Consider the following 26,867-nt stretch of genomic DNA (forward strand, 5'->3'; position numbering starts at 1 on the left):
TTGCAACCTCAAGATAATCTTAGGCTTATTTCAGCCAAGACAAAGGAATACTTTGACTTTACCTGATGTAGTGACTTAGCAGACTGAGCAACTTAGATTTTGCTTGAACTGACCACTGATCTTGACAAGCGAGAAATACATATTGGTGGCTTTCATTGCAATATTCCATTTAACAACTCCAAATTTTTACACTTTTCTTATTAAAGTTGGTAAAAACAAGGTAAGAGTGAATGGTACGGGTATTTCCCACACATAATGCCTTGTCTACTCTTAAGAACTGTATTCACACTGTAAATTATGAAGGAAACAAAATCTCTCAGTTTCCAGAGGGTTTCAGTCTGTATTTTGCACTAATTAATCATAATTTGTCTCTAACCTTTGCTTCTTATCCGTTATGCTGGTTTGTCACATTTCAGCATCTTCTCCCATCACCCTCAGAGAGGCTGACTCAGACATCCGGATGTAACCACTACACTCTTTCAAATGCTGCAGCTTCTAACGCTCAGTTCCAATTATTTTTATTCAAATGGATATGACAACAACTCATGTCTATCTTACCTCTCACAAATTAGATTCTAAGTTCTTTAAGACATTTTCTGCTCTTTTAACTCTGCACCATACTTGAAAAAATATTATTTCTGTAACATTGCTCTTCTTCCAATACCGCAGCCCAGTCCTAATAGTTTCCAAATAATTCCTCCTTGACTGTCTCTGCTATATGATATGTCTTTCCCTCTGGGCTTTTTTAAGGAAAAGTGTTCTCCACAAGGAGCTCAGGAAGACATTTACTGCATAGCTGCAACTGCAAAGAAATTACTATTCCTACCATATTGCTGTTTCTACAAGACAGGGTATAGCATTTCTTTCTATAAACTCAGACATGCCAGTTAAAACTTGAATGCTCAACTTCCTTTTTATTTTATTAATTTTCTCTTTGGGTCACAAGCTTAAGCTTAACCTTGTTCTACATATTTATAGAAGCAATCCAGATACGTGCCACGAATCCATGATGTCTATGTTAAGAAAAAAATCTTACTTGTATTTCACAACGGTGGCAGCAGTTATTTAACCTTTTATCTGTTGTATCCACAGCTTCCAAAAGTACTAAATGAGATTTAAGAATAGTGTTTCAAGGCTCTGTATTTCCATTTCCATTTAGGTGTGCAACAGTTAAGAATTCAGATTCAGAAAATTATTTTCTGAAATATGTCAACATGTCTGTGTGCCTTGGAGAGGCACTGCACATGTGTACTTGGACAAAAACCTGGAAACAACTCAGAAATCCTGTGTGATAGTTACCTTGTGTTTTGATGATCAAGAAAGTTAAAAAAAACACTAAGGGAATATCAGCATCTACTAATGAAAATGAAAATAGTTTTTAAGAAAAGAATTACCCAAACTTTAATTGACTTCATAAACTACATCTAGTCCATTAAGGTTTTTCGAATGTCCAAGAGAAAAGGGAGCTCTGTAGTCTTCCCTAGATATTTAATCTGTGACACATTTACTTCTTATTAGTGTACCATTGAATAATAAAATACAGTTAATGAAGAGACCAGTATTACATCTTTAAGTAACCAAACATTAACTAAACCTAAGTTCATCTTTACAGGTACGTAAATTATGTTCAAACAGTAAAAAGGACTGTACATAGTAAGAGATTTGCTATAGCTCAAGCAAAACTAACAGGAATATCAACAGACTGTGATGAGATGAAAATGTTGTCTACGTCATGGCGTATCCCAAGCTAGACAGTCACAATGACCCACTTGCTATTAAATCCATGGTTTCAGTGGACTTACAAATATGATAAAGTACTTGAGTTATTCAGGATATAAAGGGAATAAAGTCTGGGTTACCAAAATAAGTAACTGTGATCATAAAAAAAAAAAAATAGCCACAAAGAAAAAACCAACCCAAACCTAGCAAAAAAAAAAAAAGAGATGAGGTAAATTACTGTCCTACATATAAGACTCCCTAATCTCTGGGTTTCACATACATCATAAGCAGTCAAATTTACTGAGTTTCAACCCCTCAGTTGTCAGCACCATCCCCTGTTGGAGGTAACACCGTTGCAGAGAATAGGTAGGACAGAATTTCCTCCTCTTCACAGATCAGTACCTTAGTACGAATCCACCTGGCTGTCCTAGTTTCAGCTAGGATAGAGCTAATTTTCTTTCTAATGGCCGGAATATTATTGTGGTTTGCATTTAGCATGAGAATAGTGTTAACTCTCTGATGTTTTTAGTTGAGGCTAAGCAGCGTTTACAGTGAGTCCAGGACTTTTCAGCTTCTCACACCCTGCCAGTGAGAAGGCTGGAGGGCCACATAAAGCTGGGAAGGGACACAGCCAGGACAGCTGATCACAGCTATCAAATGGATATTCCATACCATATGATACCATGCTCAGTATGTGAACTGGGGTGAAAGATAGTCGGAGGCCGCTGCTTAGGAACTGGCTGGTCATCCATCAGCAGGTGTTAAGCAATTGCATTGTGCATTACATGGTTTGTATGTTCAAATGAATTTATCATTATTATTATCACTATTGTTATTTTCTTTCTTTTCTGTCCCATTAAACTGCCTTTATCTCAACCCATAAGTTTTCCTACTTTTACTCTTCCCATGGCAGGGCTAGGAGTGAGTGCCTGTGTGGTGCTTAGTTGCCAGCAGGGGTTAAAACTATGATAAAAGGATTCCTTCTTGTGATATAATAAAAATTATATTAAACTTCTGTTAGTTAGTTGTAAATTTTTGTGTCTCTTGTATAGGCAAGCAGTTAGATGTACGTAATTAACTTTAATGGGAACCATGGTGAGTACTATATGACAGCTTCCAAATGTTTTCCAGAGCATAATGTCTTGGCAGCTGTCTTTTGTATTATACCTAATATTCTGGCAGCTATTTTAGATAAGATTAAAGTGGTACAGCTTTACATGGCTTTTTTATTTTTATGGAAGAGATTCACTTTTAATCAGACTGTACCGGTCCATACATGAATCTTGGAATGACTTTATTTTGAAATCCTGATTATAGAAAACAAAATATATTGAAGGGGAGGCAGCAGTAGAAGTAATTTGAAAATCAGGGCCCTATTTTGGAATGTATTCCTCATCATTTTCTTGTATATAGGTACAGTGCTTCATTTTAACTAAAATATTTGACCTGAAGTATTGAATGTGTGACATAGCCATTTGTGCATCTATTAGCACCAGTGGATTTGTTACTGACTTTCTTTGCACTGAGCCACGTAGTGACTCTACATTTCGTTGTCCTTAAGACCATTGTGAACATCTCAGCTTTGTGACATAATAGTGCAATGGACAACTTGCTTAGGCATTGCACTACTTAATGGAAAAGGTCTAAGCAAAATAAAACTAGAATTTCCTTCGTTTCACCTTTGTTCCCTGCTGAAATAATGCAGATTTTCTACACAAATCTTGGCGTGTACCTTCATGTTATGGATTTGTTATCTTACTTTTTGCTGCCCCCTAGTGTATTTTATAGTACATGGCCGAGATAAATTTGAAATTTTTGTAAAAGGGGTGGTCATTAAAAGTGATTAGATCTGTATTTATCATACAAAAGGGAAGGGAAAAAAAAAAACACAACTGTATTTTTCTAACAATAAAGACTTTTCCCCTTTAACATAGCTCTTTCTATATATTCTGTGCTATATATTCTCTTGGCTATTCTTCAGCTCTTTTGACCCTGCATCTTTATTCAGCATCATTTGTCTCATCTGCAGAGATTCTTCTAATTCTTTAGAGGTATTCGATTTATCTGTATCTTTGAAGACTTTTAAGTGTTATGCATTCATTTATTAATATTTATTTCCTGTAGAATAAGAAATACTATAATTTGAACTGTTCAGTAAACAAAATGGTGGAGAAAATTTAGCATTCTGGAATTACAAGCATTCGGTTCAATAGCTGGGTGTTACAGTTTCTAAAAAAAATGTCTTACTTGGCATTTGTTTGCGAGGCACAGCGAGTCTGAAGATTTTATTATAAATGCAAGCCAGCCAACTGATAAGTAAGCATTATCAACATTTAAAATCCTCAAAGTCTAATGAAGTTCCTTCACCATCTATTTGGACTGTTCTGATGTTATTTCATCTATGTAAGCAACTTCTATTTGACTGACTGCTGTAATTTATCTTGAAATTGAAGTGATTTTGTCAGGTTGTCAGCATCTATATTTCTTGGTTTTTCCTTTTAACTATCTGATAAGGAGTGAAATCAGCAGTAAAATGTATTCAGAGCTTGTTATAATCTGCTTTGTACTACATAATTAGCTAAACATATGATGATACACATTGTCCAGAGAGGTTGTGAAGTCTGCATCCTTAAAAGCTCAAAAAGCTTTTTGGACTGAAAAAAAAAGAATCAAAAGCTGTCTGAACATGATCCTGGGCAAGAGTCTGTAGGTGACCCTGCTTGAGCAGAGTGATGTCTAGAGGTGCCTTCCAGCCATTCTCTGAATCTGTAATCTTTGAAACAAGAATTCTGCTTCTGGCACAGTATTATTTTTTAAAGAATCTGAAGGCTGGTTTGTTTGCCAGAAATGTCACTGTATGTGTCTTGTTCTTATTAGCAGTCTAATAATTTTAAACATTCAATAATGGCTGGTACTTCTCTTAAAGGTTTTCATAAAAGTGCCTTTTTCATATTTTTAAAAATATAGGCTATCATACTCGATATAAGCCTAGCATGGCTTAGTCACAAGTGCCTGTGGATATTTCAGAAAAGGAGAAAGTGTGGGGCAGAGGGGAATAAGATGAAGGGAATTATTTCTAATTTTGTTTGATATTGCTAAGCAACAGGATTGTACTGCTTTAGAGTCCCCTCATTGTATAAATGTGTTGTACACTTAAGACAATGCCTGCCTACTTCAGGAACTGAAGAGGCAAGGGTATTTTTTTTCTGATAAACTCTGTGAACACTGACTTTTATAATATCTTTGTGTTGACTGAAAAACATACTTCCAGTCTGGTAGGTAAAGTCTTTAGTTTCTGTGCACATAGCTTTTTATATCTAAGGGTGTCCAAAGAATAATAAAATTATGCATAAGATTATCATGAGCCCCGAATCACTTCCTTGCTTTTATAATTTCTGAAATAGCTTTCAGCAAGATAAACTCAGTGGTTCCTTCAACTTCTTCTGAATGTGTACAAATGAAGCAAAGAAAATGGGGAAGCAGGGGCAGAAGGAACTACTTTATTCTTTAACTGCTTCTTCTAATGCATTATAGATTGGTGGAAAAATACAGCAGTAGTGTGCTGTAAAATTATTATTCTTTGCATTGAGATCGGTGAAGGAGGGTGAAGTAGGCAGAGTGCTGAAGAGCACATTGAAACACTAAGATGAAGAAAAAAAGAGCACATTGAAACACTAAGATAAAAAAAAAAAGAACAATTTACAGTACAAAAGAGGCATAATTTTAACATCTCATGCATTATTAAATAGCCTATGATTTTTAGGTTACATTATGTCTCTGCTATTTTAAGAAATGCATAAAAATGCTGTGCAGTATTATTTCAATAAGGCTTTTATGTAACTGTATAAAATTGCAGTATATTACTGCAAATGTACAGAGCCTTATTGAAACAGAGTACATTAAGCTAATGCTAAATGAAGGGCATTATAATATATGTAATAGATTCTACATAGTAGTTTTAGTTTATCATATTATTTTAAGAGCATTATTTTAACCAGATGACCACAGAGTTTACATTACAGACAGTTGCCAGAATCATAAACATTGCAAACTGTCATGAAGCAATCCTGAAACCTGACTGATGAAGGCTCTTGGTTGTAACTCTCTGTAGTACTTAAGCTTACTGCTGTGGATACCAAAGCTAGAAGGAGCCAGTTACACTCTGATAACAAATTGCAAATGCACAAACATTTGTAACATGCTGGGCACACTTTAATTTACTAAAATGGTTCATTCCCCAATTGTACCTACAATTAAATTACTACACTGTTGTTTAACTTTTTCAAGCATTTAAGCGTAATGAAATAATCTTATAAGCAGTGGTCTAGTGGTGCAAATCTTTTTCTCAGACTTTTGAGACATGGTGGACCCCTAGCATACATGGCAAAAATGCTCACCAGTATGAACTGTATTAAGGAATGTGTGGAGGTTTGTCACTTCTGCTTACAGATAGATTTGAGGAGTGAGGCAGCAGTGAGATATGAGCCCCCACATCTTTCATAGAATCATAGAATAGTTAGGGTTAGAAGGGACCTTATGGTCATCTAGTCCCAATCCCCCTGCCATGAGCAGGGACACCTCACACTAAACCATGTCACCCAAGGCTCTGTCCAGCCTGGCCTTGAACACTGACACGGATAGAGCATTTACCACTTCCAGCCTACAGAGAAAGGAGCGCAGTAGCTGTAGAAGCTAGCAAACTATTGACATCTTTAGGATTTCTGTTTATAACATTGTAATCTCCATAGAATTTGAGTAACTGCAGGAACATATCCGTTACCAAAGTCTTCAAACATTACACTGCCAGATCTGACTCTCTCTGTGTTAAATACCCGTTATAATAGGACCCAATCCTTAATGGTGTCACAAGACACTGTCTGAATGATTGTTAACATGTAACGTTAAGGCACTTTCATTGACACATCACTTCAGATGGCAGGGTGGCAGAATGTTAGATACAGAAAAAAAAGAGAAAGAAAACAAAGGCATAAAAGCATAAAAGAATATATTTAACAACATTAAAAGCCTGTTACAAGGCTGTTTTTCTGTTATGATGCATATACCAGCTGACAGTTTTCTCAAAAGGAATTAAATGCATATGGTGCCAATAGTCTTTATTTACTCACTAGAGAACCTGAAGTAAAGAAAATAGAAGCCACTGGAGTGATTTTATTTGATTTAGAGTCTTTCAGGTCTATTTAAATTTCAGTTTTGAAAGTTTGAAAAGAGATTTGTTAAGCCAATTTCTTCCAGTGGCATTCTTACATTCAATTTCTCCACTATAACTTCCCAAAGATGAACCCCAGTATTTGTTCAGAGGGTGAGCTTTCTTCTTCCACTTACTGAGTGTCAGGTCTTTATTTGCAGATTATTTGTATAGATGTTTGACTATTATCTGTGTTCAGGATTTATGGCAGTTTTTTACACAGCTACATTTATTTTTTTATTTTAAATGACTGACAGCTGTTCAAAAAGGTGGTGGAAGGGGAATGCTATGATATTACTGATTTTGCTTCTACAACCTTTTATTTATAAGTATGACTTCAAATAAAAATACAAAAATAATTCTAGAAATTTCCTTAATTCAGAAAAAAATAGGTAATTTTGCATTCAGCAATTTTCATCTTTCCTCTCAAAATGAAAACCTTTTGTTTTGTAAGACAATAAGATAATGTTTCTTTACAGCCAGTACACTAACACACTGAAATTAAGGCCAAGGGGTAAATATTGCTAAATGGAAGTTGAATATTAATTCATTCTATTGAATCAATGAGTCTATGAGCAGACAACGTAAGTTGCTGTAATGGAATTTGTTTTAAATATGCATTAAGTAGCTATTTGGGTCATATTTCCAGTGCTTCCTTATGATCATTATAGCATTATAACACATCCAGAAAACTAAAATTATACTGATTTTACAGCTCAAGAACCTTAGCATAGAAAAAAGCCTTGTTTTCCCTTAGATGAAAAATTATTCCAGTTCAAAGTTGAGTCTTGCATCTAACTTTAATTCCTTTATTACCAAAAACCCATGTATGTTGACCTTTTTAACTCAAGTTGGTTGCACTAACAGAAGGATCTTATCAGGCTGCTTTGTGGGTGCTATGCTGCAGTGAAGCTATTGCTCTCTTAAGTATGGTCTTCAGTGAAAATATCAAAAAGATTTGACCAAGAACTGAAAATCTGTGGAAAAGCAAGAATTTTCCCCATACCACAGCTCTTAGCACATTCCAGTCCTAACATATCTTTAGCATAAATGCAGCAGTATTATTCAAAAACTGAACAGTAATGAGCCTTGGACCATAAGAAGCATTTATTCAAAATGCAGATGACTGTTTGGCACCCATCTGTATTTTGATGGTTTTGATTCTTTGCTTTCTAGAGATTTACTAGATTTAAATGTATTTTCCAATGGCAACTTCACTCTTCCTGAGAAATAAGACATATCACAGTCCTCAGAGCAGGAGACACTTGTGCCTTCAGGATATTTGCAAACTAAATGTATTGCTGCTGACACTGGGAGACTAAACAGCAGAAAGTCTACTTTAGATTTTATTACTTTTCTCTGCCTTAGTAGCTCTATTAGCTGATTCTAGAAAAATTTACACGATAGATGAAAATATAAATTTACAAAATTCCAGGTGAATGCCATGTTTTCTTAGCACCACTTTCCTTTATATTCCAGAAATGGCTGATGGCTCTTCACAATTAGGATGTGTTTGTAATCTTATCGTCTCTGCACAACAGCCCTTTGAGATAAATTGCCTTAATCTGCCTTGAATAGAAACACATTTAGAAACAGACTTAATATTATTTTACTTCAGAGCATCTTAGAATATAATTAACAGCTTTCTAAAACTGGCATTTTAATGGATTAAAGTCAACCGGGTGTGACATAATAAACAAGATGTCATTTTCATTTTTTTTGCTATAAAGAAAGTGGCCTTTTCCTAACTTTCTTTAATTCATTATTTTTAACTAGATATGCATTATAATGATTGTGGAATCACTTTTAAACATTAACTGAAATACAGACACAAAAGGTGACCTGAAATTACAAGGGAATTGTAACTGCAGTATATCAGACACATCTCTTAACTACGCATTAAGCATGTATCTGGTGCATTGATATTGTTTACCTGTTCTCCCTCATATTCCAGAATTTGAAAAATTGAAAAAAGCTTTATTCCACTTAGGGTAAATAGTTAGGGCATTTGGTTCAGTAGATACAGAGGTTTTGCCGTCTTTCCCAAAGCTTATGGTAAGTAAGCCACCCTTACAAGATTGTCAGCTGCAAGCTGGTTCTTGACTGCTCAAGGTCCACTATGACATTTTGTTCTCATTACCTTATCCTTTACCTCTAAAGGCTGATCTGTAGCCATCCAAGCCAACTGTGAAGAATTGTATGAGAGTCATAATACTGAATGACAGAGTGAAAAATAAATGTGGATAGCAATTCAATATAAAGAAAGTCGATACATACTGAGAAGCAAAACACATTAAAAGAGGGGAAGACCTTAACTTTTCAAATGGAAGGGTTGGCTCTGAATCAGAAACTACCTCTCAGGAAAGGTTTTGGAAGTTTATAGGTTCTATTATTCTCTGCAGCGTTTTCTGAATAATCTATGAAATACACCAACTCTGTGTTCAGTAGCAATTAAGAAAGCAAAGAGTAAATCCTTAAGAAGGGAGGGTGGAAGCATCATGAAAGCACATAAATGAATTAATATTGCTCCATTACCCTGCATTATTTTGTCATTTTATTCTCTCATCTCCAAAAGGAGAGTGGTGATGTGAAAGGGAAAAAGGTGAGAAGGGTGATCAAAGAAATGGAATCCATTCATTCAACAGATTAGCTTGACATTTTCTAGTGCAGAAAAGAAAAACGTTTGAAGAGTATTATGAAAGATGTCCACATCAGGAGAGACATGAGAAAAGCAAATAGACAATAATTGTTCATCTTCTAACACAACTTTTGTACATCGCATTAAAAAAAAACAGAAAGAAATTCAAACAGAGCAGGGATACATGCTTAGTGGAACTGCACCGCACAATGTAGATGTTCAAAGCTGGCATGGGTTTAGAAAGGAATCAGAGAGGTTCATGGATAAAAAGTATGTATTAGGGACTGTGAAACATGTCTGATTCAAGACATTCTTTGCTGCAGGTCATGATTTATAACTATCTTCTTTTCTGAGATTACAGCTTTGTCTGTTGTCAGAGATAGAATAACGGTAAAAAAGAACATTGGTCTGACCTGAGTAACTGTTCTCACATTCCTGTCTTGTTATATAATTGTTCCAAGTATAGCATTCCTGTATATTTCTCCCTAAAAGTGACTGTAATCTGCTAGTTTGCCTGCTTAAAAATCTTGGGACAATAATGAATTACTTTTGGATACTGCTGGTCCCAGACTCTAGACAAACCTAGCATCCAGTGTAGACCAGCATGTCCAGAACTCTGCCTGATCATTTTTTGCCAACAGTGGAAGCAATATTCTAGCTCTGAATTCTCTGAAGTACTCTTACAAATAGCATATGAAGAAACAGTGCCTCCTTCTCAAAGCTAGCATCTACAAATATTGCAAAATGCCCCACAGAATCAAGTCCCTGGTGTGCTTTGGTCCATCATCTTAGGTCTCACCCTCCAGTATTTCTTAGTACAAGAATGTTCACAATTAATTCTGAGAAAATCACCAATGTTAATCAAAGGTAAGAGTTGCTAAAAGCTTGAGAATGATACATGTTAACCACCTAAGTTGATTCCCTTGATAGCATGCAGCCCACTGCACCTGCAGTCTTTTTTCTCTGCAGTGAGCCAGATCAAGGAGTCTCTGCATATGTGTGCTGCTCAGCCCCACTTAGTGTCAGCTCCAAGGACTTATTCATAGCTCTGTAGGCACGTGACTGGGATTTGTACTGACTCCAGGGAAGTGGATTTTTTGTATTTGCCATCTCAGAATCCAGGCAAGGGGTCTGCTGTGGTCTGTGGGCCAGCAGGAACAAAGTCAAAAATGAAGAATTAAAGCCTTTAAGGATATGCAGGATTTCTGCTATTTCTTGATTAAATGTGTGGCAGCCTGGTTGTCACATACATCCTGACCTGCTAGTGAACTCACTCTGACAAATGTTTGTTGTTATCAAAATATGGAAGAACTGCGCAAAATTGATGTCCCTTGCAAATTCCATATTTTCCAGTCCTTGGGCCACATCGTTTGTCCTTGAATAGCACATGAAATGCAAACTCCTCCAGAGTGACTGTATTGCAGTTCCTGCTCCCAGGCCAGTTTGGAATTTGTCAGTTACTCAGTGGGCTGGATTGACCCTGGCCAACAGATAAGCCCCTGCCAATTGCTCACTCACTCTCCTCCAGCAAAATGTGGGGCAATTGGAAAGGCAAAAGCAGGACAACTGGTGAGCTAAGATAAAGACAGTTTAGAAAGTGAAGGAAAATGAAGAAAAAAATCCAAATAATGCAAAAGAGATCATTTACCCTCAACAGACCAATGCCCGGCCAGTCTCCGAGCAAAAGATAATTTGGAAAGACAAACTTTCATTTTTCATTGCTGAGCACTGTCTCATATGGTATGAGATTTCTATTTGGCCAGTTCAGGTCAGTTGTCCTGACTGCATCTCTTTCTAACATCCTGCCCACTGCCAGCCTACTCAGAGTGAGAAACAGAGAAAACCTTGATGCTGTGCAAGCACTTCTCAGCAACAGCTAAAACACTGACCCATAACACTGCTTCAGTCACGAATCCAAAACACAGCACCATACAGGACACTATGAGGAAAATTAACTTTTTCCCAGCGAGACCCAGTACAGCTGGCTGGCATAATGTTGACAGCCTGATTGTCTGATCTGTTGCAATGTTAATGAACTATGAAGTATCCACTAGACTAAATTTCAGTCAATGTATAAAATCATAGATAATGTCCACATCAACCTGCCTTATGTCTTCTTTAGATTTTAGAGGGAGAATGACCTCACTCTGTGCATTCAGCAGCAATTGGCTTCTTTGTTGGCCGTAAGACACAAAGAATAGATGAAGTACAAACTTTGACCTAAATTGAATGCATGAGGCACCTAGCTATTCTCTGGCCAAGATAGTTCCCGTCAAAAACCCTATGTGTTTCAAACCCTGCATAAAATTCAACTCAGTAGAAAAATTAAACTGATGTTTTTCTAATGTCTGTCACAAGGCAGACCATCTCAGCAGTGTGAAATGTTTGCAGTATTAGAAATATCATGGTGGTAATAATAGGATAACAATTGAGAAGTTAGCTTTAAAAATAAAAGCATTTTTAATTGAAAACATTTTTGTCAGGCGTTTGCTGATGATACAAAACTGGGAGGAGTGGCTGATACCCAGGAGCGCTGTGCTGTCATTCAGATGGATCTAGACAGGCTGGAGAGGTGGGCATGGAGGAACATCTTGAAGTTCAACAAGGGCACAGGGGACAAATAACCCCATGCACCAGCACAGGCTGGGACTGACCAGCTGGAAAATAGCTCTGCAGGGAACGACCCGGGGGTTCTGATGGACAATAAATTGACCACGAGCCAGCATTATGCCCTTGTGGCCAATGGTACCCTGAGGTGGATTAGGAAGACCACCACCAGCAGGTCGAGGGAGGTAACACTCCCTCTCAGCTCTGGTCTTACCTGCAGTACTGTGTTCAGTTCTGGGATCCCCAGTACAAGAGAGACATGGAGCTCCTAGAGGAAGTCCAGCAACCTTGGTGCTGAATGTGATGGAGTGTAATAACTAGGCTTTCCACTTCACACCTCTTTTCTCCTTGCCGTCACACCATTTCAAAATTGTTAATTTTTGAAACATCACCAGAGTAGCAAAAGATAAAAATGGCATGTGCTTCTGCTACCCGGTACTGTTTCAGGTGAAGAGGCATAGCTTGGTGTCAATGTGTCTTGGCCACAGGACAGGTCTTAGAGTTTCCATTTCAAGAATGTATGTCACATAAGCTAAAAGGGAGTATGGCTTTGTTTGCTTGGAGGAAGAAAGGATTCTGAGTTTCTCCCATGAGTTAATAAGACATGTCAAAAATTATCTCCAGCTCTTTTTCATGTTTCAGAAAAGAAAGGGTGCATGATACTACCCCATCACCCACAACTCCTTTGCAGGGAGATCACTAGTTTTCATTCGTAGGTCAGAGTACAGCTGTGAATCCTGCAAGCTGCTGTGAACACTGCTTTAATTTCTTCTGGGAAAGCATGAAGGAATTTTTTTCTTTGCCATCAGATTGTCTGCAATAAAGTGTGTTTGGGGACTTTCTTACCGGGTCTCTTGCGTGCATTTGGAAAAACTCTACTGTTGCAATATGACAGGTGGTAGGAACATGCTGAGGGTTGTGCTCTCCAGAGGTTGTGCTCCCTTGCAGGCAGGGGAACAGTGACTACACAGCAATGTAGTCATTGAAATGGTGATGAACGGGGGATGAGGCTTTAATAGCTTGGCTAGTAAGAGGACAATGCCTTTCCTCCAGGATACTTAACCTTCATAAAACAGGACATAATACTGTTTTAGGCAACTGTTTAAGAATGAGAGGGCACGTTACCGGCCATCCCCTGGCAGGTGGTGACGTATGAGGAAGGAGTGATTAATATGCAGTTCATGCTCCTCTATGAGTTATGCTGGTGGCTCTTAGATGAATTCATAGTTCTAGTGCTCCTTGCATCTCACTGTATCATGTCAGCAGCACAGCTTAGCTATATATACAAAAAGATATTTGATAAATAACAAACAGAGTGTTAAAGGGGCTCCACAAAAGCTATGTTTTTTCTTGTCTTACTTAAAATTTGAGATTTATGGAGTTCTGTGTAAACTAGATTAGTTTGTCTGTCTGGGGCAAAACTCCTACTTTGAAGCTAAAGGTCACCCTTAGACAAAATGGGCAAATATAACAAAATCTTACAGTTTATATATTATAGACCTTTTGAAGTCATGTCAGCCACTTTTTATGTCTTCTGCTTACGACTTTTACTTGTACAGCTTCAAATGTTCTTTGTTTACTAAGTCAATCTATAATATCTTCTTTTTTTCTGTTTTTTGCATTTATTACAGAGACTCTCGCTGTGCATGAGTTAGTCTTTAATAGAAACTGTAATTATTACCATATAAAAGTATCATACTATATAGGACTGCTTTTAGCAATAAAAAAAATAGCCTTCCTTAAACCATCAGAAGCTGCATAGTATTCTGTCTGCACAAATGATGGTGCCACCGCTGCCACCTGTGGAGTTGAACATTTACAGTAGTGGAAAAGCTTATCGTAGAAACACCTAGCAATGAATCACTCCATTCTTCCAGTACTGCAATTTCTAGTCAAGCATAAATCTAATTGCTGGAACACAGAAAACACATAAATGATACCTTAAACATAAACACAGTTTTAAATTATACTAAAAGACAGAATTATATCACACAGAAAATATATTTAAGGGTAGCCATCTAAGTTACAAAAATTTCTGCCAGAAAAAAATGTGCTCAGTAAAATCTTGGAGACTGAAATCAGCATCTGCAACACAAACTGTTCTTACTCAGCTTTCTTTACAATCACAAAGCAAATTCAATCCCAGTGAAGATATTCCATTTCAGTTGCGCTAACAAAAATCTCTGCCAGAGGTGACCTTCTCACAAATACCACTGTGGTATGAATTTTATTGCTGTTTAACAAATTAAAAGATTATTAATGGTAACATATTTTAAAACAGTTCAGTTATTCATCTCCTTGACACCTTTAAAAATAAATGGTAGTGTAAGTACAAATGGAAAGTGAGATTTTAATAGAATTTGCTCATCATATAATTATTGATTTTATATTTTAAATAGTACAGTTGAAAATTACTAATAAATGCTTATAATCAACTAGATTTTATATCAGTTAAAGATTTGTTAAAGCCCTTATCTCATAGATTCTACTCTAAACACTGATATGCTTAAATGTAAATGATCACATATGTATGTCCAGTCTGAATTTGTGTTATTTTAGTCACATGTTTGTAAATTCAAGTGTCTTCTTTAAAAGAGCAGCTTATTTCCATTCCCCTGAAGCTTTCAAGGTAAGATAGCCTGTAGAGCCAGACTGACAGAGTAACTTCATAGTATTCTTCTACATAAATGTGACGAAATGGATCACTATTGTGATGTCAAGGAAGCGCAACTGACTTGTTCCTTTGAAGGAAGTCTGGAAGCAAAAGACAGTACTGTTAATGATGTTGTGATGCAATGGGCTTCCTCCAACATAAATTCTCATGTAACTTACTTTTTCAAGATAGTCATTTACCTGTTGCTGCAAATAAACCAGACTGCCTGGCTTATACAAGCACTTGAGTGTAAGCTCCTCATGACCAGTGTAGCAAACTGGAGTTTACTATGACAAGACCTTGAAATCTTTGAAATTACTAAGTTACATAGTTCTGCAACCTATAAATTAATCTAATATTGAAGTAATGGATGGTTTTATGCTAAAAGATAGTTTTAAAATTTGAACGGATATGAGTAACAGTATACAATGCATTTTTAGTGAGAACAGTGCAACAAGCAGTATGCTGCACACCCATGTTTAGTGTCACTACTTTGAATATGGTGCTTACGAGTCCTGGTGAAAATAGTAGATACATTGGTGAAAAGACTGTTCAGAGCTCTAGGGACTGCTGGGAGCAACTGGAAACTTTCTAAGGAACTATGAGAGATTTTCAAAGGACAAGCTGAAGTTAGGCAGCCTGTGATTTCAGTGAGAGATGGAGATCTGGCTTCTACTTTACACTGTTTAAAATGTTCATGTATTTCCCCAACCACATTTCATATAATGCTAATTTTTTATTATTAAAATCATAGCCTTTCAACTTTTCAATCTTTTTAATTTCTTTTGTATAAATACATTTTAACAGATGATACTATCTATTTTCTATTTGTCCCATACAACACAAGGAAAGAGAAAATGTAGATTAACGGAAAAGATAGAGGATATTGGGGAAAGGAGTAGTGTCAGTGTTAATTGCAGTCCCTGAGGTGGACTCAGCCTGACTGACCATTATTTCTGTCCCTAGATGTGGCCAGGGAATGGATTTCTGCCCACATAAATTGTTCTAACCAACCACTGCTTGCTGTACATTTTCCTGAGGGATCTTTAACCATGCACCATTAAGTGTTCTGTGTCCAGAAGTGCTTGATACCCCACACTTGTGTATCCTCTTATGTGACAGGAATGGTCATAACTGTCACATAAGAGGACATGACTTTTTAAGCATCATACTTTTTAATGGATGTGTATCCATTGTGATGGGAAATCACTTGTGTATTCACCATCTGAGTGGAAAATAGAGGTTAAATAGGGTTTACAAAAGACTCCAGGAGATGCTTCTTGATCCTGAAAACCTCAATAGCACTGTGTTAGATATTTGAATGTGTACATTCATAAATAAAACAATCATAGAATACTAAATTCCTGAAAATAATGACATCTTTCAAGGTCCTCAAAATTAATTTTCTGTTAGAGCTGAACTGTTTTGTACACAATGGTCTATTTCTTGCATGTTGGCAGCATGCAAGTGACATATTGAAAACTTTTTGTCTCTCCTGTTCTCCTTTTTGAAGTGGAATTTGAACCTTCCCACTCCAATACTTTTAATCTGGATCAAAGAATTTGAAAATATCTTTTAAATGGGAGAACCTATTTAGTCCATGGTAGAACCAGTATAACTCTGAGTATAAGCCTGCCTCTAAGAAAATTTAAAGCAAAAACATTTTTCTGTGAGTGCACTCAACCAATCTGGAAATATTTTCCATAGGAGTTTTCAAAACTGATACAGTTCATAAGTGATTTAGACTTGGTTTAAAAGGAGCCTGTCAGTGGTAGTTTGAATAAATCAGTTCAGAAAGCTGTGGTGGGTTGACTCTGACTGGACACCAGGTGCTCACGAAACCCGCTCTTATCAATCCCCTCCTCAGCAGGACAAGGGAGTGAAAACATAATGCAAGGCTCGTGGGCTGAGATAAAGACAAGGATAGATCACTCATGAGCTACCGTCATGAGCAAAATAGATTTGACTTGGGGAAATTAACTTATTACCAGTCAAATCAGAGTAGGGTAATGAGAAATTAAAAAATTAACTCTTAGAAACACCTTCCCCCACCCCTCCCTTCTTCCTGGCTCAATTTTATTCCTAATTTTCTGAACCTCCTCCCCTCCAGCATCTCGGGGGGACAGGGAATGTGGCATGAAGTCAGTTCATCACACTTTGTCTCTGCTGCTCCTTCCTCTGCTCTCGTGTAGCGTCCCTCCCGTGGGAGTTCTCCACAAACTTCTCCAATGTGAGTCTTTCCCATGGGCTGCAGTTGTTCACAGACTGCTCCAGTGTGGGTCCCCTGTGGGGTCAGGAGTCCTCCAGCAGACCTGATCCAGCGTGGGCTCTTCTCTCCATGTGGCCACGGGTCCTGCCAGGAGCCTGATCCAGCACAGGCTTCCCACAAGACCACAGCCTCCTTCAGGCATCTCCCTACTCTGGTGTGGGGTACTCCATGGGCTGCAGGTGGAGACCTGTTCCACCATCAACATCCATGGGCTGCAGGGGCACAGCTGCCTCACCATGGGCTGCACCATGGGTTACACCATGGGCTGCAGGAGAATCTCTGCTCTGGCACCTGGAGCACCTCCTGCCCTCCTTCTGCACTGACCTTGGTGTCTGCAGAGTTGTTTCTGACACATAGTCTCACTCCTTTCTCTGGCTGAAGTTTCTCGTGCACAATAACTTTGTCCCCTTCTTAAACATGTTACCCCAGAGGCACCACCACCACCACCACTGATGGGCTCAGTCTTGGCTGGCAGTGGGCCCATATTGTAGCCTACTGGCATTGACTCTATCAGATGCTGGGGAAGCTTCTAGCGGCTTTTCACAGAAGCCACCCCTGTAGTCACCCCACTCCTCTCTCACACTAACAAAACCTGACCACACAAACCCAATACATAAGTCCTTCAGTAAAAAGAAAGAAATATATAGTGAATAACAGGAGCTTTCAGAATAATAATTCCTGATTGGGAAAAAAAAGGATTCAAAACAGTAAAGCTAACAAAAGCACTCAGAGCTAGAGAAGATACTGTAATTGAGGAAACCTGGTTGAAAGTAGGAAAGCAACAGGAAAGCTGAAATGATTTTCAGGCACTGTATAATACAAGGAAAGATTGGCAGATGTATTATATAGTAGAAAAACACCTGCTGTGCACAAGGAAGAAATGCTTCCTTTGCATATTGCCCTTTAATATTTTTAAGATTATTGTTGAGATAAAGTTATCCTTCTGGCTGCAACGAGTTTCTGTGGATTTGGCTATTACACAAAGCTTTCAAAGGAAGATCCTAATCCCCTTTACATTATCCTGTTATTTTTCTATAAGGAGTTTAAATGAATCTTTGAATGAAGTGTAATTCGACTTAAATTTTAAAGTGATAAATTGCGATGCTCCTTTCAGTTTCTTGTTATTTGAAACAAAATGGCACTAGTAATAAATAATAGTAACAACTGTAAAATTAACTGAATTATACCTACTATTTATTAACTGAAGAAGCTCAGGAAGCTCTTTCCTCCAACTTCCATAACTGTCCCATACAATATAGTGAGAACATTAAAAGAACTCGTGTAGTTAAATATTGAACCCACTCCAGCACACAGTTTCTTACATTCTCAGCTTAATACTGTCATGATTAAAGGGTGTGGAAAGGGTTGCCTTTCAGGGAAGCCCTCTCATATGTGACTATAACAATGGAATGCACAGTGCTTTCCCTGGGAATGACAGAATACAGTGTTCCCACTTCAGAGATGGAAAAAGCACAAGCATATAGAAAATAATAGCCTGCTTCGGAAAACCACAGCACTATACCACCAGAGTGCAAATTATGCCTATGGCACGCTGCACAGAGGCATTATAATCTTTTCTTTTTAAAACAGAATTAGTTTAAAAGCAAAAAACTGATTAAATAAAGCTCTGACTTTATTATTAATGTGTTACAATCCAGTCTCCCTTTATTATGCAATATTTAAAAACAGGAATTAATCAAAACCTGTGTTGGCATCCCAAAGCTGTCAATCTTGCACAAAACTTTGATTTCATTAAATCAGGTCTCTGATGTCATACTGATTCAAGGAGAAGGATTTGATGGAATTACCAGTATCATGTTGTACCATGAAAAGTCTTCTTGATTATTTTCTTTCCAAGCTAATGTCTATACTGAAGATCAAAGGAATATTTTAACATGGGTAATAGTAATGAAAAGAAGTGTGTCTCTCACCATTTCAGAGTTGTTCAGAGGACAGTTCATCTTCCCTGCACCTTTTTCTTTATATATCATGTCTGGTGACATGAGTTAATGCTGCTCTAGGAGTACTGGTCTTGTCTATTCTTTACTATTTCTGTCTCTTCTCCCATTTTCTCACACTATTTGTATCATTCTTCCTTCATATGATTCTTGATGGTTAGGTTTTTTTCTCTGTCTACTTCTGGAGTTCTTCAATATTTCAGGTTAAAATCTGGAGTCTTTTTTGGTATATAACCTACACCATGGCTACCTGATTTTCTTTGGTGGCATATAAATATGTATCCACATTACCAGATAACATAGTTCGATAGGAATAGATATACAGGGCATATCAATTAGGGCTAAGGACCCAGCATCCCCATTATTCATGTTTCAGGGAGCTTTAACTCACACTGGACCTGGTCTGGCCTCATGGGCTGAATGCCCACTAGCAGCTGGAGTACCTGAGGTGTAAGAAAATCTTCTGGTGCAGGTTCATCTGAAAAAAAATTGAGTTTACACACTCGAGACCACTCTACAATATGAATGAAGGCATTTCAACTGGTGACAACAGGGAGGTTTTCTTCAAATTTCTTTCAGATCTCTCTACGTCTGAACTCAAACGCAAGTGTAGATATATAACATTTCAGAAAAACATTCCAATTTTGTTTCTAATCTTGAAGCCTCAAAATTCTGATATTTTTCTTGTTTCTTTAATGCATTATTCATTTTTTTCAGCTCATGTGTGTAATTATCCAATAACTTTTTCTTAGAGCATTCACAGGTACAATGTAGACAAAAGATTTTACTGTTCTGCTTTGCTGTCCCCTTTCATTTGCTTCTTGCATTTATAAAAGATAACAGGATCATGAAATAGTGAAATCCACTCAGGAAGAGAGAAGTCCATGGTCATTTAAGCATTTATGTGTTTCTTGCAGCTCAGATAAATTCAACAGAATATGGGGAACCTTGTCATTTTCTTTATAAGTACAGTGACAGAATGCTTTGAGAGAGAATAAGTAAGTCATCCGAGACTCCATGTGAGGTGATACTTTATGGCTAGCTGTCATATTACAAGTTTTGCATTATTTTGTAGAACTTTTTAAAAATTGTTGTCTTTGCCTCATTGGGAATCACTCTTTGTTATTAGAGTGTTATGGCATGAATAGTGAATTGTTGAAACATTGATTATTTTTATAACAATAAACTCCTCACAATTTGTTATGAGAGCTTTTATTTTTAATGTTCTCTACAATAGCAAAAGTAAGGCTATAAAAAGAAATGGCCAATGGTGACTTATACGGCTCAATAGAAGAATTCATGAAAATTGTTTTTCTAAAGATGAAAACTAAAGTCTATGCATTTTGGCAGTCAGCAGGGATGATCTGTCTTCTCTTCTATAAATAAACAGAAACACATTTGATGATTTAGCAGTCATCACCATCAATTGTAGATTTCCAGGAAGAATTCGGTTTATTGTTTCTTTTTTTAATTAGCTGAACCATGTAATGCTGATATTAAAACCGTAGAAAGCAGGCTTCTTGATGCTGCACAAACAAAAGCAATCCAGGATCTCATTTACATTCCTCTGCTGGTGTCTGCAGCAGATCTATAAATAGAATAGGCTACACACAGAAATTTATTATTGCAGCTGATAGTAATTTTCTTTTGCAAAGGTGTCTGGAGGCATTATTCATGAGATTCATTCTGTAGACTCTCCAGCTGAGATCCTCTCTTCCCAGAACTGCAGGTGGTCAGTTTAGAAATGCACTCATCAATTGCTATGCACAAAGGCTGTCACAAGGTTCACTTATTTCCCTGTTTTAAAAAATACAGGGGTTCTTTCAACCCCAGATTATTTTCTCCAACCTGATTGCATGGATATCATAAGCATTATCAAGATTTTAAAAAATCATATGCATTTTGTATTTTGTCACTGAACATCCTAATATAATTATCTGGACAATATAATTATCTGGACAAACACAAAGACTGTGGTTTGATACAGCTCACATCATGCCTTCCGTATTCATACCCACAGGCGCATGTGACCTTATCAAGTATAAGACAGACATGTTTAGTAATGACAGAGGGTGTTTAGTAATGACATGAATTGACTTATCTAGCTGTCATCTAATTTTAGTCATAAAACAAGGGGAAAATCAAATAAGACCTTTAATGAAATTGTATTTATAATAAGCAACCGATCTTATTTTGGTTTTCCTACCATACCTGCTGTTGTGCTATCTTTGTATACTAAAACCCAGGTAATTCATACAAACAGAATATGCACGTTTCTAAACATTTGTTTTTATCACGTCTCAAGACTGAGTCCAACTTATTCTTTCCCTTGCCTATTCTATTATTCTGTCTATGACTGAGAACACAAAATATATGAAAGCAGAGATATTACCTATTTATTCTGGTTCAGTTTCAATGTAAGCACTACTGTAGGTATTTTTATTTCAGTTCTTTAGATCCTATTGTCTTGTCACAAGCTATACGTAATAGCTCAATATACAAATGATGTTTCCATTTGCAAAGTAAGCTAGTAGCTTTATAATTTTTGTTTTCACTTTCTTTCCTTTTTTCAACCATAATAGCAGAGCTGTTTTTCTGTAGCACTTATTTCAACTGTGTTATAAAAACAGCAGCACAAATAACAAGTAATACATGCTAAAAGCCATATATCTTACCAGGAAAGGAAAGATAAATCAAAATATAAAATTAAACCTGAAAGAATCTCTCAAGTCAAGTCACCCATATGCCGTAAAGCATTTTGGCATCTCTAATGTCAAGTACACAAGCAAAAAACCAACCAACCAAAAAAAAAAAAAAAATGTATTTCAACTGTAAGTAAAATGTCACCTATTTTCGTGTGAGTATAAAACCCACCCTGGGTTTTTTAAGGCATTTTGTTACTTATTCATATTTTTTTGCTTTTCATTTAAATTTGTCAGTGATGCAGAAAATTGGTTTTGTGAATGCCCTAAGCTCTACTCTGGAAAACTCTGCCAGTTTGCAACTTGCGAAGAAAATCCATGTGGAAATGGTGCTACGTGTTTTCCAAATTCCAGGCGAGATGCTGTTTGCCTTTGCCCATATGGAAGATCTGGCATTCTCTGCAGTGATGGTAAGAACCATTTTCTTTATGCATAGGTGATAGTTTCTACCATTCATAGAAAATGTACAATAAACAAGCCAAACGGTTTGAAGGCAAAACACTGAAAGTGGTCAGCTTCCCACCTACAAACAAAGCCCAAAATCCAATCACATGCAAAAAAATATTGCAGCTGAGCACCCTCGCTGCCTGTTGTTTCATAAAAGTGTTGATCAGAGAAAGGAAGACAGAAGGTCAAAGAATTTAAAAGCAGACAAGCTAGGAAAAAACAGAGTCTGATGTTTTAGTAATTTACCTCTAAAGAAGCTGAGAGATTTGACTGAGAGCTGCTTTGGAGAAATTAATTTCTCCTGTAGTTTAAATTTTCCTCTACTTGGGGAAGCATTACTTTGTACATTTTGTACAGTAAAGGAGTATACAAATAATACTTTCTGGATTGTAAAAATACAAGCAGGTGCTAAAATTTGATTAATTTCTTACGTCAAAAAGAGGAACAAATTAAAATTTACCAAGTGTGTTGGCATGAAACAGGAGATAAGATGAAGGGAAATTAATAAAGCTAAGTAAATTGGTATTTTGACTAATACTATCAAATTAATGGCTTTTGTTCTTCAATCATTGATTATAATGATTGGTCTAGGTCAGAAATTCCTGTGTGTGAGCATGCAAGGTTCCCTTTTCCATTAACAATGGAATAAGAAGTAATGATTGAAAAACATGCATATAGAAAATAATCATTGGTTCTGAGCTGATTTAATAGTGCATATGAAGTGCTTTCAAAATAAGTATTAAGCAATGTTCAGATTGGATCAAAATCTACATTGTCTTTTTCTTCATATCACATACATCTGTAACTCTTATTTAAAATTTTAATTTCCAAAATTTTCAGCAGAATAATGTTTGGTTTATCCATGTTTTCTCCTAACCCTGATAATTGATAGCCAGTAGTGAATGTGTAGGCAAGTGTATGAAACATGTATGATACTTCTTTGGTAATCTTTGGTCATTGTGCTTGTAGTAAGCGTGGTTAAAGCCCTTCCCAAATCTTCACTCGTGAAGCCAAGCCACCAATCAATCTTTCTTAACTTGTGGTATCACAAGATACTGGGGCTTCTTGTGCTGGGGTTGGTACCTGGTGTAGCCTTTGATAGATTTATTTTCTTCCATGTACTTCTCTAATTGGTCCATATAAACTTGATTGATACGCAACATCCTGTGGCAAAAGCTCCAGAGCTTAAGTATATAACTTGTGCAGAAGTACTTCCATTTGTTTGCTTAACCGCTCCAATTACTAATGACATTAATGCCTCAAGCTTCTGAGAAGTTTCAGAGTTGTTCCCTGTTTTATGAATGTTTCCCTGTCCACCTTCTCCATGCCCCTCATGATTTTATATATATCCTTATTATAACCCCCAAAAAAATATTTCTGAATAGTTCAAGTAGATTCATTCATTTTTGGAACACTAGCCATGCTGTATCTTTAGTCATCCAGGCTTCCTTTCTTTGCTGCTTCTCAGTGCCACTGCACCCTCTTTAAAATGAGGAGCTGACTGCAGTACTGAAGGTGTGATAATATATAACACGGTTAGACATCTTTCTGGTTTACTCTATGTCCTTTCCTTAAACATTTCTTCCAGCCTATTTCCTTTTATGAGTACACTGGTGTTTTTCATGAAACTGCTTATTAAAACTCCTAACACCTTTTTCTTTGAATACTGATGGCAAGTTCAGAGTCCACAATTCTCAATGTAAGGCTAGGACTGTTTGTGTAATCTACCTCAATTTACATCTGTCAACACTGCATATCCTCTAACGCTTTTTCCCTGTAGTAGTTCAATGAGGATCTTTGCAACTCTTTGTAGTTAGCTGTCTCTAAACTGAGAGTGAGTAAAAATTGACAGAGCCTAAATTGAGGGAAAGTACACAAAATCATTAGTTTGATTAGACTAGAGAGCTGAAGGCTTTGAAAACACAGAAAGAATTAATTTTTTTTTTAATGGAAAGGGAAAACTTTTTGGATCATCACTGTAAGCAAACAAAATGGGGAAGAACACCCAGCTTCATAGCACAGAGTATAAATCTAGGATCAATAAGCCCACAACACAAAAAAATACTGAAATACAAATATTTATTCTATTGACCTGTGTCTTAAGAGTTTAGAATAGAAATTAAGTGATCACAGACAGAAGTCTTGTTAAGTTGGACTTTGCACTGAAATTTTAAAAAAGCTGCAAAAAAAAAAAGCCTTTTTTCCACATATACTGAAACTGAACAAACAGGGAAGAAACAGCCACAATGCACTGAAGTCTGGGTGCAGCTTTAGGGATAGCCCTAGCAGCATCAAAGGCGTACATTTGGTGAGGTGCTTTGAAGACAGTGATAGATTGCCTAATTACAATGGTAGAGCAATATAAATTACATTAGAAACAGAACACAAATTTGATTGTTTACTATAACAAAATGAATGGCCCAAATAATAAGCTTGCTAGAAAGAAATGGTCCATAAAATCTAAAGTCTAGGTGCACAGATTTTCAACGAATCCTCTCCTCTTTAAGATATACCAAAATGTTGTCTCTGCTATTAAGATTAGTAATCAAGTGCATACTACTTTATGTCTAAAACACTGATGGAAAGCTTGTTTCTCCTAAATGCTTATTGAGTACTGCTTGGACTTCATCAACAAGAAATGTGCAAGAAGTTACAGTGATTATTTGATAAAATTAGTATAGCAAATGTACCAAATAGAACTGCAGATTTCAAGCCAGCATTGCTGCTCCTACCAACAGATATTTACAAAAGACAAAGTAAAGCTAAATAAAGATGTGAACAGAACCACAAAATAACCCGCTGCTACAGAACTTGCACATATCAGAGCTCCAATTACCATCTGTTAAGAGTTAGAAGACACTCTAATTACATCAATCTCTCCAAATATGTAAGAAAAAGTGATAATAAATCTATGCCATATTAAATGTTGGGAAAAATAAAAACAAAATAAAAACAAAACCAAAATGCTTGGTGCAACAAGTTAAAAATACATCATTTTATGGGAAACAACAACATTCTAAAAGTGAGAAAACTGCTGGGCTACCATAAATATGACAAATGAGGCAAAACCTATATAAATAAGAAAACCAGACGAGCTTCTGGGACTAGCAAAGGTTTTTCTTCTATTTCTGAAGCAGATGGAGCATACAGCAGTCTGAACAGGCTCGTAACAATTGCTCTGAGTATATCTTAGTTACCCTATGCTTGTTTCAGACATCAAGGAAAGCTTCCTAAAATCATGTCCGTTTTTCCAAATACACATAATAAAGGGCATTATCTCTCACAACACATCTTTTCTTGCTTTTACCATTAGATGACTATGTTATTATAACTGCAAGTTGGCTGTTATATGTTGAAATCTCTCTCATGAAGCTACATAGCTAAGTCATAATGAATGGGTCAGTAGCCCCAGGGGATGGTAATATAAGTTAGAAGAGAGGACAGGCTGTGCTGATCAGAGGAAGGACATAGCCAAACATACTGAACAGCCTTCTGGCGTGTCAGCCACTCCTCCCAGCTTAGCGTCATCAGCAAACTTGCTGGTAGTACACTCAATTCCCTCATCTAAATCATTGATGAATATATTAAATAATACCGGTCCCATTACTGACCCTTGAGGCACTCCACTAGTTACAGGCCTCCAACTAGACTCAGCCCCATAGACTACAACTCTCTGGCTTCTCTCCTTCAGCCAGTTCACAGTCCACCTCACTACCTGATCATCCAGTCCACACTTCCTCAATTTAGCTGTGAGGATGCTGTGGGAGACTGTGTCAAATGCTTTGCTGAAGTCAAGGTAGACTACATCCACCGCTCTGCCATCATCCATCCACAGTGTTATTTCCTCATAAAAGGGTAAGAGATTGGTCAAACATGATTTCCCCCTGGTGAAGCCATGTTGACTGCCCCTCATAACCCTCTTATCTTTGATATGCCTTAAGATGGCACCAAGGATAAGGTGTTCCATCACTTTCCCAGGGATGGAGGTGAGGCTGACCGGTCTATAGTTACCCGGGTCCTCCTTCTTGCCCTTTTTGAAGACTGGAGTGACATTTGCTTTCCTCCAGTCCTCAGGCACCTCTCCCGTTTCCCAAGACTTGGTAAATGGGATGATGGAGAGTGGTCTAGCAATGACTTCCGCCAGTTCCCTCAGCACCCGCGGGTGCATCCCATCTGGACCCATAGATTTATGGATGTCCAGATTGCTCAACTGGTCTCTAACCCATTCCTCATCGACTAAGGCAAACCGCTCCGTCGACCTGACTTCATCTAAGGTCTCAGGGGTACAGGGCTCTTCAGGACTGCCTGCAGCAGAGTAGACAGAGACAAAGAAGGCATTCAGTAACTCTGCCATCTCTGTATCTTCCGTCACCAGGGCACCCATCCCGTTCATCAGTGGGCCTACATTGCCTCTGATGTTAGTTTTGTCTGCCATGTATTTGAAAAAGCTCTTTTTGCTGTCCTTGACCCTTCTCGCCAGGTTTAATTCTAAGGATGCCTTAGTCCTCCTAGCTGTCTTCCTACATCCTCTAGCAGCAGCCTTATATTCCTCCCAAGTGGCCAGCCCCTCCTTCCATGACCTGTAAACTCTCCTCTTCCACTTGAGCATACCCAGCAATTCCCTATTTAGCCACGCAGAGTAGCTGAGGCAAAGTCATAATTGAGTTA

At 37.3% G+C, this 26,867-nt stretch overlaps 1 protein-coding gene across 1 annotated transcript in view; it reads left to right on the forward strand.

Moving 5' to 3' along the window:
• Positions 1-26,867, forward strand: part of EYS (eyes shut homolog) — an 828,128-nt gene that overhangs the window by 755,012 nt on the left and 46,249 nt on the right. Inside the window, exon 41 of the mRNA XM_061460547.1 lies at positions 21,990-22,162. Coding sequence (XP_061316531.1) covers positions 21,990-22,162 — 173 coding nt within the window. The remainder of the gene's footprint in view (positions 1-21,989; positions 22,163-26,867) is intronic.

This window comes from Pezoporus flaviventris, unplaced genomic scaffold (genome assembly GCF_033815535.1).
Source record: "Pezoporus flaviventris isolate CSIRO_AGI_PZ_B2104156 unplaced genomic scaffold, CSIRO_AGI_Pfla_v1 ptg000031l, whole genome shotgun sequence".
NCBI lineage: Eukaryota > Metazoa > Chordata > Aves > Psittaciformes > Psittacidae > Pezoporus > Pezoporus flaviventris.